The 19,775-nt window shown below is 44.0% G+C and overlaps 1 protein-coding gene across 5 annotated transcripts in view; it reads left to right on the forward strand.

Moving 5' to 3' along the window:
* CUNH1orf21 (chromosome unknown C1orf21 homolog) overlaps nt 1-19,775 on the forward strand; it is a 221,005-nt gene that overhangs the window by 171,569 nt on the left and 29,661 nt on the right. For all 5 annotated transcript variants that reach the window (XM_019530983.1, XM_019530981.1, XM_019530985.1 and 2 more), the window contains exon 4: nt 17,519-17,595. In XM_019530983.1, coding sequence (XP_019386528.1) covers nt 17,519-17,595 — 77 coding nt within the window. The remainder of the gene's footprint in view (nt 1-17,518; nt 17,596-19,775) is intronic.

Here is a 19,775-nt window from a genome sequence, read left to right on the forward strand (position 1 = left end):
AAAAAAAAAAAAAAAGTCCAACCAGGTAGTAATCTTAACAGAAACTAAATCAGCTCAGATCAGATATCCTTGAAGAGGACACTGAAAGAGCAATCTAGAGAAATGAGCAGGGTGTCAGTCTGCACAGTGCCAAACCTACAGATAAAATAGGTTTGTTGCAGTGGCTACAGCTAGTGCTGAGCTGGATCTGGAAGCAAAGCATGATTTAAGGGTTAAATAAGGTCTCCCTAAATCAGTGTCAAGTAAAACTTGGCCTGGGATCTTGGGTATGATATGATTTGTTAGCATAGTTTGTTACTATATGCACAAAGATAGCCTATAACGTTATTTCCAAATCCTGTTCTAACCTGAAATATACCTCCATGACCTCCTGCTTACTCCTGAAAGCTCAAAATATTGTGAGGGAGGAGGAACTTTTACAATGAGCTGTAGTCACCGAGGATATGCAAGTCTTGGGTGTGCACATGCAAGGTATGAAGCCTATGTAGTTTAAAGGAAGTCAAAAGAATGTTCTTCACCCACTTCTTCATTTTGTTCTTTTTGCCCTACCTCTGTCTTCAACTCTTCTTTCACTATTTATCTGTATATGGCAGCCATATATAGTATTTCCTTAAAGAATTGCAGCTCCTAGTACAACATAATTAAATGGCTTATTTGTAATGGGCAGGAAGAAATGTATGCACACAAATCCTGTTAATTGGGAACAGGCAAAGAAGTTACTTCTCTTGTGTCTTGGGGGCACAAGTCAAAGCCAGTAGAAATAAATTGAAAGACTCTATTGACTTCAGATCTGGCCCTGATTCAGCAAAGTAAATAAGCAGGTGCCACTGGGAATCATGGGGGTTCAAAGAAATTCACAGAATTCAAAGAAACTAAAATTCTTTTAAATATTTTAAAATTATTATGCTTCTCTGTAAGAAATTTTTGGAGCTGCCTCCAGGACCCTGTACAATCTTAAATGGGAGAAGAGCATTTATGAAACTCTCAATTAAAATGTAGTCTGTTGATTCAGAGAGCTTCGGAAAGATTTGGCAATTCAGACATAGACACAGATTTAAATGTTTTTTCTACATACCTCTAGGTAGCAGGCAGCTCATGAATGCTGCGATGCTGAGGTGCATGAAGTGTCCCACAGAAGTGTGGGGGGCTCCCCAGCATGCTCAGCAGCAGACCCAGAAGTTGACCAGAAGCACTTCTGGTCCTCTTCTGGGTCTGCTGGGGAGCACATGGGAGGGCCCTCGGCACTCCCCTCCCTCCCCAGCTCAGCGACTGGTGCCTTCTGGGTCTGGGGGGGGGCGCACCCAGGGTCCCCCTGCAGCTGATTGCTGAGCTGGGGAAGCATGGGGCGGGGAGCCCTGGACACTCCCTGGCAGACCCAGAAGAGGGACTGGAAGTGCTTCTGGTCAACTTCCAGGTCTGCTGCTGAGCAGCGTTTACAAACTGCGCTGGTACCTCAAGATATGTAGAAAAAGCTTTTAAATCTGTATCTATGTCTGAATCGCTGATTCTCCAAATCATCATCAAATCTTCAGATTGGTTTGGCCAAATCAAATCGGGGACATTGATCCGAATCAACTAATTGAATCCCTATCCCTGATTCGGGCCAAATCCAAATCTGAATTGAATGGGGCCCGCTTCACACACCCCTACAAGATATAGCCTATGAGCTGCATCTGATGCACAAAATAGTGTCATGTGACAGGAAACCTGGCAGGAGGATGAGCAGTGGCAGCCTTAACTGTGATGGTTCCCAGAGCGTGGGGTGACCTGCACCACTCATGGCCTATGGACAAGCTTTAGTTAAAGTGCCCCTACTGCCATTTTTCAGCACGGGAACACTGATAACACGTGATGCTGGAGTCTGCTGGAGCATGGTAATTAGCATGCTCCAGCAGATTCAATTAATTCAAGTCTTCTAAAGGAAGCCTGCAAACAGTTTATGGCTTTTGCACAGACTTGCTGTCTGATCTTGGGCAACTTAATAGGACCACGTTTTCAAAAATATACACAATTATTCACCTGCTTTCCCCACCGCTTTGCAAAGAAGTTCATATTTATGTGCTTATAGCCCTGTCCCTTAACATCTCTGTGTTTCTGTTTCCCCATCTGTTAAACAGGGATAATAACATTTAGCTACCTCACAAGGATGATGAGATGCTTAATTCATTTATTGGCATAGATTGGCTTATGACTGGAAAGGCAAGGTAGAATGTAGAATAAGATAAATTCTGCATTCTTTACTCAAGGAAAATTTTGCCTCACATGGTCATAAATTTTTTACCAAAATGGACTGATAAATATTCAGTGGCTTTTAAAGATTTAGTTTGAAGACGTGATTTGAGTAAACTTGAGTCCTCAAATAATAACATAGTCACTTCCTTGCCTCCTCTAGAACAGTTTGCTTCAGTGTGATTTTTTTTTGTGTTTTACCAGATAAACGTTATAATTTTGTTCTTAAGTCATTCAGGGCATTTTTGTATTTCAGGTAGGTAAAAGACCACAGTGCTTTAATCTAACAAACATTGTCTATTTTCTGTTAAGTCAATATGTTGCTCATTCTTTGCCTGTAATAGAAACTTCATTCCAATGCTCTATATATGTATCTTAAGCATACAGTTTATGAATATAAACCATGTTTTAAAGCCCTCTTTCCAAGGACTGGGGTACCAGAGGTAACAGTAATACAACACAGAATAAAATACATATGCCTGACTCCATTGTTGCCTGACATGCCTGTTACGAGGTGCACTTTAAAATTTAGCTCCAGTGGCAGATTGTGAGCTGTATTTTCTAGCAGCCTAGGGCAGAATGTGCATCAATAATGGAGCAGTGCCAGAGTCTATTGACTGTCATGGTTGTGTGTGCAGGCGTCTGTCTACGTGACCGAATCCACATTATAGAAATCATTGTAGTCTGATATGTCTGGAATGTGTATAAGAGGCAAAGGACTTTGTTATATCATTGTTTTCTTTTTTCATTAAGTATGACTGCAGATAAAAGGGTGCTCAAGTCCCTGCTTTAATTTTTAAAAGTGTGTAGTTATATGGGTATCCTACTGTATAGTGTGTACTACATAGTCTTGCTCTGCTTCTGAGCCACAAGGGATATGGGTTTGTTAAATTTTTCAGTTTCAGAGCCTTGGTATTTAGCTTGAGCTGTAGACTCTGAAGAGTTCCCAGTTTCAAGTTAGCTAAGGTGGGAGAGAGGCATCATGTAAGTGGGGACCTGGCCATGAATCAAACTGCAGTGGGGCTCAAGATTCTTAAGATGATCTTCCCTTGCCCAGGAGAAATATGTAAACCATTGGACATTGCATGTGTCCTTCTATATGCCTTATTCAGAGAGGATATGGGTTCTTAGAGTCTCACACCTAGCTCTGTAGTACGCCTGTGCGAAGCAGCAAGTATTAGATTTGGATTCGGATTCAGCCGATTTGAAGGGACAGTGATTCGATTTGGTGATTCGAATCACTGTGCCAATTCGATTCAGCCGATACAGATTTGGAGATTCAGCGACAATTCAGAGATTTGGCCATAAACTATAATAGGGAATCATTGAAATACCTATAACTTTGTAATTTTTTTGCAGATTTGGATGAAAACAGCAGGGATGGTAGCCCCTTATGAGGGCATGAAGTCTGCCAAGTTTCAAGGAGATGGGTGCAGGTGTTTCTGTGAAAGTGTACCTCCAATTGTTGAAAACAAAACATATCACTTGTGTGCATTAAGGCAGAGCGGGATGAATGCATCAGGGATGGTAGTCCCTCGTGTGGCAGGTTTCAGGCATAGTGGTGCAGGGGTTTCTATGGAAGTGCACCTCAAGGTTCAGAAAGCAAATAAAAAAAAGCAAATAGGTGCTAAGTGAGGAGGATGGCACTCACTCCATGTGCAGCGGGAGGTTCACCTTCAGGAACACCTGCTGCTCCACCAAACCAGGATGCAAGGAAGTGCAGTGGGATGTCGCAACATCCTCAGCAGTGCTGAATGCCCTCTTGTTTAGAACACTGGTTGAAGAACAGGACAGGTGTTCTTGGGCAACTATCTCCAGATCCTGCTACACCTGAATGCGGGTTGCCTAATAGGCCAAGGGGTCGCAGTGCAGCAGCCCCATGTCCTCAGTGAGAGAGGTAGCCACCAACGCCTCTGCACTACCCACCTGAAGGTGGGCTCTGGTACCTCCGGACCCCAGCATTGAAGCCATGCCCTTGGCCCACATTGGCAGTGGCTGTGGTGGAGGAGGTTGGCTTGTGGTTGGAGTGCTGACACAGGAAAGTGGATCCCCCTCTTGCCTCTGCCTTTCTGCCTCCCTGACTCTGTTCACCAGCAGCTCTGTCCAGTGATTGAGGGTTTTGCTGCTGCAGACGCTCCCCTTCACCCTCAGGGACTCCCATGCCCTCCAGCATGTTGACTGCGGTGGATCCAGCCATTTCTTGATGGCCTCCTTCAGCTGTTTCACCAGTGCCTGCACCTCTGGTGAAAGCGGCTTACCCCAGCCAGGAATATTGATCCCCTGAAACTTCTCCATTGCATTCTCAAGCTCCTTCACTACGGGGGATCGCCTGGCTAAGGAGGGCATAGTCAGCACTGAGGCTCTCAGTGGCCACAAGGAATGGCTTGAAGACTACCAAGACCTGGGAGATGGTATCCCACTCTGTTTTGGTGAGGGGGCCACTAATCCCAAACACCCCAACCAGGGCTATCTCTTGGATGGCCTTCTATTACTCAACCAACCTTTCTAGCATCAGGTACGTGGAGTTCCACCAAGTCTCCACATCCTGTGTGATTTCGTGCTGCATGATGTTCAGCTGTGCCTGTTTGTTCCACAGCATCTTGCTCCTCTTGATGTTCCAGTGGAAGTAACCAGCCACCTTCATGCATTTTGAAATATGCTGGCTGGTAGTGGCGACGCTATCACCAGGAGCCCTGTCTCCCTCCAAGGCATCCCACACAGGGGATGCCAACAAAGCTAGCATCATGCACCGCCTTAACCATATTGGCCCCGTTGTCAGTGACCATGAGCCTGCGGGTGAGCTCACCCTGCCCAATGAGCAACCTCCACACCGTGTGGCTCGTGGCCACCATGATCTCACTTGCCGTGTGGGACCCATCTATCACCTCCACTTGAAGGAGAGCCCACCAACACCCTGACTGATCGCACCTGTGCCCCATGAGGGAGAGGTATACATGATCTTCACCCCGGCTGGATCTTCACCCCAGTTGACTGAGGTGAAGTGCAAGGCTACCTGTGGACCTGCCTTCTGCAGCTCCTCCCTCAAGTACTCCCTGCATGCCTCGTACAGGGAGGGCACCACTGTCCTGCTAAAAGTGGTGCATGTGGGCACTTGCTAGGATGGGACCACAAGCACCGTGAGCTGCCTGAACACTAGTCACTCAACAAAGGAGAAGGGCTGGCTGTTAGGGCTGTGCAAAGCTTCGGTAGCCAATTTGATTTAGAGGATATTCAGCCCGATTCGGCAGCCAAAATTCCAAATCAAATCAGGAGACCCATTAATCTCTCTGAATCAAATCAGAAGCCTCCAAATCAATTTAGAGGGATTTGGAGAGATTCAGAGATTTGCCCATAGACTGTACAGGCAGGCACTAGGCAGTACTGGTGGGAGTAGCTGGGGAAACAGCTGAACAAACCCTGGCTTGAGCGGGCAGCCCTGGGTTCGATTCCCCAGCTCCCCATTCATTCTCCCCAGCCTCCACAGTTTCTCTCAGGACTGCCAGCACTGCCTGCCTTGCCCCAGTGGGGAGGCAGCCGGGGGAGCAGCCAGATGAGCTGCGGCTTCTCCTGGGGCTACCAGCTCAAACCGGGGCTTGTCCAGCAGCTCCTGCCGGGACTGCCTGCCTGTATAGTCTATGGCCAAATAAGATTTAGCGCTGAATATCTTCAGATTTGATTTCGGCTGAATTCAGTCAGAACAGTGATTCAAATCACTGAATCTAATTACTGTTCCTCTGAATCACCGAATCCAAATCTGAAGTGAATACTTTCCACTTCACTCAAGCCTACTGGCCATCCAGAGCAAGCATCTCTACAATGCTTTAGGTAGCCTCGCTCACCTTCGGAATGAGCCTCCATTTGTCTCCACCTTTCCCCCACTGGTCCAGGGTGGCCTGCCTCTGCTTCTTGGGGACAGGGGCTTTGGAATGAGAGGAGGATTTCTTTTTGGGCACACTCCCACTGATGCCAGGCTGAGGAGGAACAAGGGCAAAGGGGTGCTGCCTCCTGAGGTGCAGCAGCATCGCCCAATGGCAGAGTGTTTTATGTTCTTGCCCTGGCTGATTTGCCTTTGGCAGTGCTGGCAGGTAGCATACCTGGGATCATCTGCCACCTCAAAATGATCCCACACTACACTACCCACCCGCTTCTAGGTTGAGGGTGGGGATCCTGTCTTATCCCCCTCCTCACCAGGCAGAGGCACAGCCGGGTGAGGAGCTGAACCACCTGCATCTAAGGGAACTTTGAGCAGTGTGGAGCACAAACTTATATTCCCCCTTCTTCCCCAGAATTTCCTTTGCTATGACCCTCAGCTACTCTGCTTCCAGATCCAGCTTCTCCTCTGGCACTGGAAGGCTAAATGCTAGGAACTGAAATTGGAGTGGAGAATGTCATGCTGCTGCTGGTTAATGGTGTTAGTGGTGGTGGTGCAGATACAGGCACTGCTACCACCTCCTTCTCCCACTAGCAGCAGAAGACTCATCGCTGCCAGGGAAGAGGGTGTGTCTGTTTTTGGGGTGGGGGGAACTTGTAGCTCTCTCTCTGCCCCCTCTCCTGCCAGAAGACCTGGCACCTGCCTTTCCAGCACACTTCATAATGTTTGGTGAGCTGCAAAATGCGTGTGTGTTTCTAATATATGTTGTGCTTTCCTGCATAGTGGTAACACACTGTCAGGGAAAACACAGATTTCTTTTTGTGGGGGGAGGAGAGAGGGAAGACAGGCTAACAAGAACAAATAAGAGAATTTGGGGGGAAGAATAAGTTGAAAGGAATGGATAGACATAACAATAGGGATTGTAGGCAAAGGTAAGTAGAAAAGGATTAGATACAGCTTACAAGGAGACTAGCTACCAAGAGACTAGATAGCAAGCCAGAGCCTTTCAGATGCTGGTGGTCCAAGAGAGCGACAACTCACAAAAGGCACAGATCACTTCAGACACAGCTTGATATGTTGTTTCTACATCCCTCCTCCAGGGCACTGTGATTGGAAGGGAACTCGGAGAAGATCACAGTCACTGGCCAGCTACAGAAGTCAATATCAGAGCAGTCTTTCCCCACCTCCTCAGCCTTTCCCATATATAGAAGATCACCCCATCCCCCTCCCTCTTCTCAGTTTCTGTTTCCTGCAAGCCTTCCAAATCTCCAAATCTTTCTGAATTGATTCAGAGGCTTTTGAATCAATTCAGACCTTTTAACGAAGGTCTGAATCCCGATTCGATTTGATTTAATGGGTCTCCCGATTTGGATTTGGAGATTCGGCTACCAAATCGGGCTGAATGTCCTCTGAATCAAATTGGCTACTGAAGCTTTGCACAGCCCTACTCTGTAGTTCAAATCAGAGAGGCTTTATCTGTGGAGTTCAGTTCTTGGCGTTGTCCATGACAGAAGGCATCACACAAATTCAATGTTTGTAAATATATATACCACACATGCAATAATGTGGTTTCTTCTCGTAAATTGGGGGAGTATTTCATAATTTGTCATTTTTCTCTACTTTTCATCACCTTCCAGAGCCTTTAACTACCCTCTTGCATGATCTCTCCTTCATTCTAAGGTTATGTTATAATAACCCACTATCATAATTGAGTGTCAAACTGTTTTGAATTGTCATGGCGGAAGGAAATTAAAAATATGTAGCTGTTACATCTGTACTGTTGTGTGAAATATTTTATTGCATATTCTGATTTGGAAAGCATGTCTTAAAATCAGTCACTACATCAATAGTTTGCAAGTGTTTTAAACAGTGGAATTGGTTTTTCTCTTCTGGTTTGATGTGGTGCATCTGTCTATAAATGTACATGCTAGCACCTTTATTCTAACATAACCTTACATAACCTTACAATGAAGGAGAAATCATGCAAGAGGGAAATCTTTCTGAATTGATTCAGAGGCTTCATGCAAGAGGACTGGAAGGGACCAGCCCAGCTAGATCACCACAGCCAAGGCTTTGTCTAGCTGGGTCTTAAAAACCTCTGAGGATGGAGATTCCACAACCTGTCTCAGTAACCTGTTCCAGTGTTTTATTGCCCTCTTAGTGAGAAAACTCTTCCTAATAGCTAACCTAAACTTCGCTTGCTGCAACTTGAGATCATTGCTCCTTGTTCTGTCATCTGCCACCACTGAGAGCAGTCTAGCTCCATCCTCTTTTGAACACCCCTCCCACGCATACACTTCAGGTAGTTGAATGCTGCTATTAAATCTCCTCCCAATCTCCTCTAAATAAGCCCAGTTCCCCCAGCCTCTCCTCATAAGTCATGTGCCCCAGCCCCCTTACCATTTTTGTTGCCCTCTGCTGGACTCTACAATTTGTGCGCATCCTTTCTGTGGTGGGAGGCCCCAAACTGAACGTAGTACTCTAGATCAGCATTTCCCAACCAGCGCACCATGGAATTTTAGGCTGGAGCCATGCCTTCCACCTGCTGCTGCCACGGACAGACACACAGATGGGGAGCCACCTGCTGCTGCCACGGACAGACACACAGATGGGGAGGGCGTGACTCCAGCCAGTGATTTGCATCCACACTCGCCACCCGCCCTCGCTCTGCATCCGGCCACTCGCTACCCCTCCCCCGCTGGTCTGCACCTGGCTGCTCACCATTCCCTTCCCCCGTTCCCCGCTCCGCATTCAGCCAGTGTGCTGCGGGATGAGAGAGGCCCAGTAAGTGTGCCACCAGAACCGAAAGGTTGGGAAATGGTGCTCTAGATGTGGCCTCCGCAGTGTTGAATAGAGAGGAATAATCACATCCCTTGACCTGCTGGCAACACTCCTACCAGTGCAACCCAGTATGTCGTTTAGCTGCCTTTGAACAAAGGCACACTGTTGGCCCATATTCAGCTATTGTCCACTGTAACTCCCAGGTCCTTTTCTTGCAGAGCTGCTGCCCAGCCAGTCAGCCCCCAGCCTGTACTGATGCATGGGATTAGTCCGTGTTAAGTGTAGAACTTTGCACATGTCGTTATTGAAGCTCATGAGATTTCTTTTTGCCCAATCCTCCAGTTTGTCTAGGTCACTCTGAATCCTAGTCCCTAGCTTCCAGTGTATCTACTACTCCCCCCAGCTTGGTGTCACCTGTAAACTTGCTGAGGGTGCACTTTCAGGTCAGTGAAGACATTGAACAAAACCGGCCCCATGACCGACCCTGGGGCACTCCATTTGATACTGGCTGCCAACTAGATATTGAGCCATTGATTACTGCTGTCTGAGCTTGATGCTCCAGCCAGTTTTCTGTCCACCTTACAGTACATTCATCCTACTCGTACTTCCTTAGCTTACTTGCAAGAGTGTTGTCGGGGACTGTATGAAGTCAAGGTATACTATATCCCCTGGTCTTCCCTGTATCCACAGAGCCAGTCATCTCATTGTAGAAGGCAATCAGGTTGGTCAGGCATGACTTACCCTTGTTGAATCTATGCTGACTGTTCCTAATCATCCTCTCCTCCAAGTGCTTAGAAATGGGTTCCTTGAGGATCTGCTCCATGATTTTCCCAGGGACTGAGGTGAGGCTAATTGGTCTGTAATTCCCTGGATCCTCCTTTTTCCCTTTCTTAAATATGGGCACTATGTTTGCCCTTTTCCAATCATCCAGGATCTCTTCTGATCCCTTTGAGTCTTCAAAGATGATGGCCAGTGGCTCTGCAATCTCAACCCCCTGTTTGCTCAGAACCCTCAGGTGCAGCCAGTCTGGCCTCATTGACTTTTATATGTCCAGCTTTTCTAAATAGTCCCTAACCTGTTATTTTGCCACAGTTGGCTGCCTGCCTTCTCCCCAAACTGTGCTGCCTAATGCAGTAGTCTGGGAGCTGACCTTTCCTGTGAAGACTGAGGCAAAGAAGGCACTGAGCACTTCAGCCTTTTCTTCATCCTGTCACTGGCTTACCTCTCCCATTCAGTAATGGACCCACACTTTCCCTGATTCTCCTCTTGCTACCAACATACTTGTAGAAACTCTTCTTGTTACGCTTCATGTCCCTTGCTACCTGCAACTGCAATTGCACTTTGGCGTTCCTGACTTCATCCCTGCATGCTCAAGCGATGCTTTTATACTCCTCCCTATTTATATTTCCAAGTTTCCACTTACAAGCTTCTTTTTTGTGACTTAGTTTACTGAAGAGTTCCCTGCTAAGCCAAGCTGGTCTTCCGCCATACTTGCTAGTCTTCCTGCGCATTGGCATGGTTTGTTCCCACACTCCCAGTAAGGTTTCTTTCAAGTACAGCAAGCAATCCTAGGTTCCTCTCCTCCTCAGACTGGCTTCCCAGGGGATCCTGTCTCTGAGTTTCCTGAGCAAGTCCAAGTCTGCTTTTGTGAAGTTCAGGGCTCTTACTCTGCTGCTCTCCATCCTTCCATTCCTCAGGATCCTGAACTCAATCATCTCATGGTCATTGCTGCCCAAGTTCCCATCCACTACTACATTCCCCACTAATTCTTCCCTGTTTGTAAGCAGCAGGTCAAGGAGAGCACAGCCCCTACTTGGCCTCTCCAGCACTTCCACCAGAAACTTGTCCCCAGTACTCTCCAAAAACTTCCTGGATTGCCTGCACACAGCTGTATTGCCTTCCCAGCAGATGTCATGGTGATTGAAGTCCCCCATGGGAACCAGGACTTGTGATTGGGAAGCACGTACTAGCTGTTTGAAGAAAACTTCATCCACCACTTCCTCCCTCCTGTTTGACGGCCTACAGCAGACACCTCCTACAACATCACCCTTGTTGCTCTCCTCTCTAACCTTAACCCAGAGTCTTTCAACAGGCCTATCTCCAGTTTCATACTGGAGCTCTGAGGAATCGTATGGCTCTTTTAAAGTGCAGCTCCTCCTCTTCTCTCCTGCCCTGCCAGTTTGTACCCATCCATGACAGTGCTCTAGTCATGCAAGCTATCCCACCAAGTCTGTTATTCCAATCATGTCATAGCTCCATGACTGTACAAGGACTTCCAAGTCTTCCTGCTTGTTTCCCAGGCTCCATGCATTTGTGTACAGGCACCTGAGGTAACTAGTCAATTGTCCTGATTTCTCAGGGTGTATGAGAACTCCTCTCCTGTCGCCCCCCTTCCTGCTTGCTCTTCCTCCAGGTCTCCATTCCCTGGTGAATCTAGTTAAAAGCCCTGTCTGCAAAAATGCTCTTCCCTCTTTTCGTCAGGTGGGTTCCATCTATTCTCAGCAGTCCTTCTGTTTGGAACAACATCTCATGGTGGAAGAAGCTGAATCCCTGCTGGCAACACCACCTGCGCAGCCAGGTATTGATCTGCAGGATGCACCTGTTCCTGCCTAGGTCCTTTCCCTGGACTGGAAGGATCAAAGAAAACACGACCTGAGCCCCAGAGCTGTTCACCCGTGCACCCAGAGCCCTGTAGTCGCTTCTGATCCACTCACCATCTCCCCTGGCAGTATCATTGTTGCCCACATGGGGTAGTAGACAGAGGCCTGGTTGAGTCTCTGTAATCCCTCTGCAACATCTCAGATCCAGGCTGTGGGCAGGCAGCAGACTCCCGGAGACAACAGATCAGGTTGGCAGATGGCTTCCTCTGTCCCCCACAGAAGGGAGTCTCCAACCACCACCACCCCTCCCTGCTTCTTGGTGGCGGTTGTCTCGATCTTAAATTGAGACTTAAGATCACTTGAACTGCCAGCCTTTCTGTTACCAGTTCATGACTCAGGCCCTTCAGGCACAGAAGAAGCCTTCACAGGCATAGTCCTATGTAAGATAATGGGGCCACTCATGTTAATAAGGACTTTGTTTAGAAATTAGCATTATCAGGATTAGACACTGAATTAATACGACATTTTTTGACTCATGCCTTTTTTAAAACAATTTTTATAAAGCTTGGCATGAGAGGAAAGTTTCTTATCTGAGCTTTTCCATGGTCATACAGGAAGAGAATGCTTAAAATTAAGTTCAGAAGCCTCTTAGAAATTGGTTTGTAATTATAGTGGCACTAGTAGTTGCTGCTGTGCTAACAGCATCTGGCATTACAGTCACTGCCATCTGTTAATACTCAGAAATTCTGGTATAGCATATTCTTTTGGTGAAGCTAATGCTTATTAACAGATCTTTCAAATTAAATCACCTTGATTTAATGACAGCTTTACCGTGATTATAACAAATTGCAACATAATGGAGATAATTTTTTGACCTGTAACACAATAGCCATAATTATCTCTTTTGTTATAAGCTATCCAGTACAAATATTCAAGCATTCAATTCTGAATGATTTCTTTTTTAATACATTGTAAGGAACAATATTTATTATATTTCAATTTAAATAGAGCTGAGTGATTTTTTTTTTCAATGAAAAATCAGTTTACCTAAAATAGGTGTCCCAGAGGAAATTAGGTTGATCAGGGCAAATATTGTCAACTAAAAAGGGAAGAGGGATTTGGAAATAAAATATACCAGTTCAGGCTTTTCAAATTGAAATTTTTTCCTTTTCACTTTGAAACCTCATTTTTCACTTAGGAATTCACCAAGCTTGGAGACAGAGGATTAAATAACTCAAAACACTTTATTTTGGCTTAAACATTTTAGGTTATGACAAATTGTTCTTGTGGGTTTTTCAGAGCATCAAAAATTCAAAATATTTCTGTGCTTTTTAGAATTTTTTGGCTCAATGAACAGAAAAATCCCCCATCACCTTCTCTTCACTGAACTTAAACGATCCTAGTTCTTTCAACCTTTCAAGTCATTTTTCCCAGGTCTCTACTCATTTTTGTTGCACTCTTCTTCACTCTTTCTCAACTGCCCACATCTGCCTTGAAGTTGATAGACTGTAAATTTACTCTCTAGCTTATCTGGTGCTAACTCAGGGGTTGTCAACTGGAGGTATTCATACCCCTGGGGATGCTTTGAAAGGTCCCAGGGGGTATGCAGAGGTGAGTGGGGATGGAGCGCTGCCACCCCACGCCGCTGCATCACAAAAGGAGCGGGCAACAGCTGGGCTGCACAGATGCCATGCTGCCACCACTTGCTATGCCCCCATTCTGCATCTGGCCACTTGCCACTCCCTCTGCCCCCTGCTTAGCATCCGGCCGCTCGCCGTAGGGTATGCTTACTAAAAAAGGTTGAAAACCTCTGGTGTTCATGTGCTTCTCCCCATAGAATGTGAATACAGGAACATGATTTAATTAAATCAGTTTTTGTTTAGATGAGGCCTCACGCAAGAGGCTTGATTTCATTGCTTGTGTGCATTCCTTTTGGAGTCAGCAAGTGCATAGAATCAAGAAAATTCATATTTCCTACATAAGTATACGGCACATTAAATTATTTCAGGGTCAGGGCTTAAATTACTTCAGCACATAATAAGTGCAGGACAACAAACAAGAGGAAAGAGAATGAGGGAAAGAGAAGAGAAAATGATAACATTGTGTAGTCACATATACTAACCAAATACGTAGCTAGATGGTTCCAAATCATTTGCAAGTTTGTTTTTGTTTTTCTTAGATATCAGAATCCAAGCAATTACTGTTGAATTAATTTGCCTTCAAACTGATGCAAAATATTTTGTTTCATTTGTTGGAGAATTAATGCTGAAAATCTATTTTTATCAAAGTGACTATTTGGCCTGTGCAACAAAATATCACTGATGGTAAGTAAGAACGAAAAACACAGTGATGAGCCAACTCAAGTGATCCTCCAAGCTTGAGTCGGGCACAGTTGTTATCTGTTTGTTCCTTTTCTTCTGCCTATTACTCCAGATGAGCAGATGGAGAATGAAGGGGAGAAAAGGCCATACTCTCTGACTAGGGAAAGTAATTGCAATTACCAGATAATATAAATATATTAATTATTGATGCCCATACTGTAAGGTAAAAGGGAGGGAGAAAGCAGTATTGGGAGGACTGGGAGTCAGGAGATCTGAGACATTGTACCAGCTTTGTTACATCTTGGACATGCCTCTTAACCTCTTTGCACCTCAGTTTTTTCATCTGTATAATATGAATAATACTTTCAGTAATTTTGAGGCAATGTTTGTTAATTTTCTGAATAACACTTTAAGATGTATTCACTGAAGCTGCCATATAAATGTACTTTTTTCTTGAATCTTTCTAGCTTTTCCTAGTAGACTTTTTTTCTGTAGAGGTAGAGTTACCCACTGGAAAGTCACAGCTATAGCTGCACCAACAGAAAACCCTAAATAAAGACAAGGAAAGTTGGGCTTTGGCCTGGTGCAACTTGTCCTTGGTTCAGATTGCAGTAAACTACAAATCACCTTCACTGGTGTAAAATTTGGTTACATTGTTTGGAATTGGCAAATTTCCAATGAAGACTAAATCTAGATCTTTGTGTGCTGCTGCAGGAATGGTATGAATTCAGGTGTTTTTGGGAGCTGAGAAAGGAAAGATCCCAAAATTCAACTTCCACGTTAATAACTAGGGGACATACAGCAATAGCTCCTGAACTTCAAGCCACTTTCTAATCCCAAATATGTTAAATGTATGTCTGAAAAATACCATTACTGTGTGCAGACTAGCACAACAGCAGGTATTTTGAGATGCAACAGCGAGGTGAGTCATGTATATGAGGTTGGATGTTGGCCTTATCTTTATTTCCAGTGTGTTCCCAGACTGGCATCAGCCTTCCTTATTATCTTTGAGTTCTGCTTCTCTTTTCTTTCACTTGACAACTTTATCTGTTCATCTTGCACATGCATGCAAAAAGTCATGCATAAATAACACCATTAAAACGAGATTAAAAGATGGTATGGTGGTAAGGGAATTCTGAAGGTGGGCTGCATCTTTTATTTTGATGCTTCAACATTGTATCATTGTATTACAAAGAGTAACGGTGAGGCAATGACTAGTGAGATGTGGGTATGACCAAAGGGCAGGGTATATAGGCTTGTCGATCTAAATTGTATTAACTTTATTTTGAAGTAGAGCATAGCCTAGTCTTCCAAATGCTTCAGAAAGGTAATGATAATTTGAACCAAGAAAAGTGTCAAGCATAGAGGGGAGGGTCATTCTTATACTCTGTGGAATTATTTGTTCTAGTGTTAAGTATGCACAAACCCACTTTTTAAGTATAACTCATAAGTCTTTTTAAAGTGAATGATTTATCTATTCATATATTTTTAAATCAGACCAAAAAAAGCCCCAGGAAGAAAGCACAAAAAATAATTTTAGTTCACATTTTTCAGAAATGGTCTCAGTCACAATATGTCAAGGAAGTTGGATTGATTTATTTAGTTGATAGAATGTAAAATCTGACCCTGTCCTATGCCATCTGTACTGGCAGATTTCTCTGATGTGAATTGCTTTAATAATATATTTTAAGATGGCCATATCCTTTTACAGGTTTTTCAGGATGTAAATATGCTTATATGCTAAGTCTCAATTCATAGCATTTTTTTTGTATTGAAAACAGTGTGTTATCTTAAAGAATTGGCTCATTGTCTAAGTTTTGTTTAGCTGTTTTTATTATTAATCTGCATAAAGAACAGTTGTTCTTGTCTGTAAGCATTTTGCTCGACTTACCTCTTTGATCCTTTCTGAATTGGTAAAATCTCCTACCTCAGAATCACATTTAACTTTTTTTTCTTCCCCATTCTGTTCAGTCCCTTACAATTGGCGCCTGCTGACTTGACTTCAATGTAAATATGTAACAAAGAAATTTCTTCAAATAGAATTTAATGAGTGTTGCTTTCTATTACTTCATCTCCTAAAATGTCTGGTTCTTTTCTTAACCACCCTTGTTTTGAGAGCTTCAGGAGTGATTGTATGAGGGGGGAGGATGGTGAAAGAGAGTGTTGTTAGCACTTTTAATAGTATATTAACTGTGGTTAATAACACCCTATGGGAGTCTCCCCTCTCTGTGCTCCCAAGCTCATGCCCCAGGAATTCCCTACTGCGGTTTCCCTTAGCATGTGGATCATAGTGCTGAGCCCCACGTTGAGGCACCTGCCTGCAAACTGGAAACTCCTGCTTTCAGATGCACGTCCCATGTCAGGGTGAGGCACCTTGGGGCCATTCTCTCACAGGATGGGACCCCTGAAACCACAGGAGCTCCTGCTAAGGGTAGCTGGAAAATGCAGGTAATTGCAGGCAGTTCCTGCTCTCCTGCCATAAGGGAACAGCAGTCAGCTGCAAAAAGGCAGCACAGATTATGAACAGAGTCATTACCATCACAAAGGGTGGAAATAGACAATGCCTTTGTGCTGCCATATTTCTTTTTATGGCGGCACAAAGGCCAAGCAAACAGAAGTCCATACCCCTTATCATACCAGAAATGCCCAAAATTGATGGCTGTGACAAAGGTGGTAATAGTTTCCTGCACCATTGTGGCAGATGTCGGTTTGGTTTATGACACGAGAACACAAGCAGCCCACAAATTTTTGTGCAGGATCAGACCCCTTAAGCCCCAGGAGCACCTGCTCTGGCTTTCCCCACTTGCAGAGCTGTGTCCCGGGAGGAGGCCAGTGCTCTCTGCTTACAGAGATGCACCCCAGGCAATTACCTGGAAAAATGGGCAGTGTGTTTCACCCAGTGAAGAGGATCAACTGTGGTACAACACATCCTGCCACAGCTGATTGGCTTCATTTGGTGACACATCTAAACCCAAAATGAGGACATTTATAGTGTGACAGAGGGTTTAAGAACATTTGCTTAGGTTTTGTGCCTCCATAAAAATGTTTATGGTGGCACAAAGGCAACATCTGTCTGTAGCCATAGGCTATGTGTATATGTGAACTTAACATTTTCAAGGGATTACTGAACAGACAGCCCAACAGACAGTGGTGTTCTTTAACCACAAGACTTGTGCACTAATAGCTGATTTTTTTCACCTGCTGCCTCACTAATGTTGCTTAACCCTGTACTGGGGTAGTCAGCCCCTAGAGCTATAAGGTTAATTTCAGTCTCTGCATGCATTCAGTATTGTGCTATGATACCTCATTAAAAGTTAGATAACATCATGGGTTAGTGCCACTTGTGTTATAATCATGTGCCTATTAGGTGTAACAGTAATCAGATAGTAACAGCTTTTAATCACTACAAGCTTCTGGGTTTTTACCCAGTAACCTGGCTATATATCGTAATAAGTCCCATCATAATATACTTGATTTTTAATTAGTTTACCTACAGGTTGCTGGTTGTCCTGTTGCAGAATTGTTATACCAATTTCATTTCCTTAAAGATTTTTTGATTGTGCTTTCTCGTGGCTAATATACTTGATTGTGCAGTTTCACTCTCTACACTACAGAGTAACTTCTTATGACAGATATGCCTATTTTTAATATGCAAGAAATACTTATATAGCTATATATATATATATATATATATAAAATGTTTTTGTGTATTTCAGGAAAAAAGTGCCAGTTCAAATGTAAGACTTAAGTCTAATAAAGAGATTCCAGGATTAGTTCATCAACCCCGAGCAAAGTAAGTTATATTTTCTAATTTAATAGAAATAAATGCCAAATTAAAATAAATGCCAAATTAAAATAAAACTTTACCCTAGTGAAAGCTGTTTAGTGGCTCCCCAGTAAATCAGCGGTCACATCAAATTTTTATAAAATGGAGAGGAATGTAGCCACCTTCAGACTTTTACTTTGTAGGGGCATCTTCTTGAGAATTGCTCCACTCATGATGGAGCATGGTATGCCAAGATCTGTAGTCTCTGTGCATAACAATATTAAAAATGAAAGTACCTGGGAGGCATGATGAACTACTAACACAGTGCTTAGTTTGGTCACAGTTTAAATGTTGGCACTTTTTAAGAACCCTGTCCTTTGTATATTTGTCAAAGATGTGACCTTTCCTCCCTCTTCCCCTTCCTCCCTCCACTTTGGCTAGATTGACCTTGCCACACCTTTTCAAGGTACTACACTGCAGTAGATATCTGCTACCATTAGACATTTGTATATGCACATCATAAATGCCTATACAAATGTTAGTTACGGCGTCCCAAGAGATTGTGCCCAATGTTTGGGCTTGGGTTGGTAGATAAACTGCATGTCAAATCTGGGAATTAAACTTCTTCCAGTTAAGATGATGAAGTTATTTGTTAAAATGCTGACAGTGTGCTATGTGGCAGTCAGTTTATGCAATCCTTAGATATGTTCTGTGACTATATGCTTTGAAACGGGTCAGTATTATTATGCACAGCGCTGCCATGACGTATTTACCTCTTGTGACCGTGCTGCTGCCAGTATTAGTTACTTGTTTATTATTGAAATCACGATTGCATTTTAATCACTAACTGGATTGAAAATAACAGATTACACAGTGACATAAATTTGGTAGTTAACAATGACGTGATGAAGCACTGTTGTTGTATTGTAAGCAATAAAGGAGAAACTATTCTTTGCAGATATACTATGCCTTTAGGGCACTTATTAACTTAAACTTGCTGCATACAAAGTACATTGTGCAAATTTTCACATCATAAAATATTACTCAGGTCAGTCCTAATGAATTAACAATATATAAGTGTTTCGGATATAACTACAAAGAAACATTCAGTTAGAAGGAGGGGGCAATGTACTTGCATGTCTGCAAGATGGTGAAATACTTCATTATTTTAAATTCTAGTCAACATTAGTCCTAGCAGATTCACAGATGTAAAGAAACTCTAATGGGCGATTATTCCAGCTGGAGGGCCGATTTAATGAGTTTTAATGAGATGTCAAGGGCTGCAAGGGTAGTCCCAATCCTTGACAGGTGCCCTGTCCCCTGGTCTCCATCTTGGGACTAGAAATCCTGCCGCTGACCCCTAACCTTTGCCACCAGAAGTCCCTACTCTTGCCCTGGAAGTAGTCCAGGGGTTGGGGTGCCATCTTGGAACCAGAAAAAAACCCAAATCATATACTAAAAATCAAACATCTGCTATAACATATCTTAATTTTATTTTAAAAATATTTTTGTCCTGATTTTATGTACGTTTCACAGATTCACAGAAATTTAGGGCTGGAAGGGACCCCATGAGATCATTGCGGCCCCTGCTGCTCTGGGCAGGAAAGATGCAGGGGTCAAATAACCCCAGCATGGTGTTCATCTAGTCTTCTTTTGAAGTCTATTCCAGAGTCTGGTCACACAAACCATGAAGAAGTTTTTCCTTATATCCCATCTGAAACCGTCTTCTAGCAGTTTATGACTGTTGTTCCTGGTTTTCCCCTGGGATGCTTTGGTGAATAGTTGTTCACCTGGCCCCTGGTGCTCTCCCATGATTTATATGTAGGCTGCCACTAAATCCTCACGAAGACTTCTCTTTTCTAGGCTGAACAGTTCTATATCTCTCAGCCTTTCTTTGGACGGGTTGCTCTTAGGACCACTAGTCATATGAGTGGCTCTTCTCTGGACTGTCAAGCTTTTCCACATCCTTTTTGAAGCGTGGCGCCCAGAACTGAATGCAGTACTCCAGCTGTGGCCTCACCAATGCCGAGTAGAATGGGAAAATAACTTCCTTAGTTTTGCTTGAGATGCATCAGTTGATGCATGCCAGCATACTGTTTGCACTGCTAACTGTAGCATCACACTAGTGGCTCATATTCATTTTATGGTCAATTATGATTCCCCAGGTCCCTATCAGACGTGGTGCTAGCTAGCGTAGCGTAGCACCA

This window comes from Crocodylus porosus, unplaced genomic scaffold (assembly GCF_001723895.1).
Source record: "Crocodylus porosus isolate Cpor-Errol unplaced genomic scaffold, CroPor_comp1, whole genome shotgun sequence".
In the NCBI taxonomy this organism is placed as follows: domain Eukaryota; kingdom Metazoa; phylum Chordata; order Crocodylia; family Crocodylidae; genus Crocodylus; species Crocodylus porosus.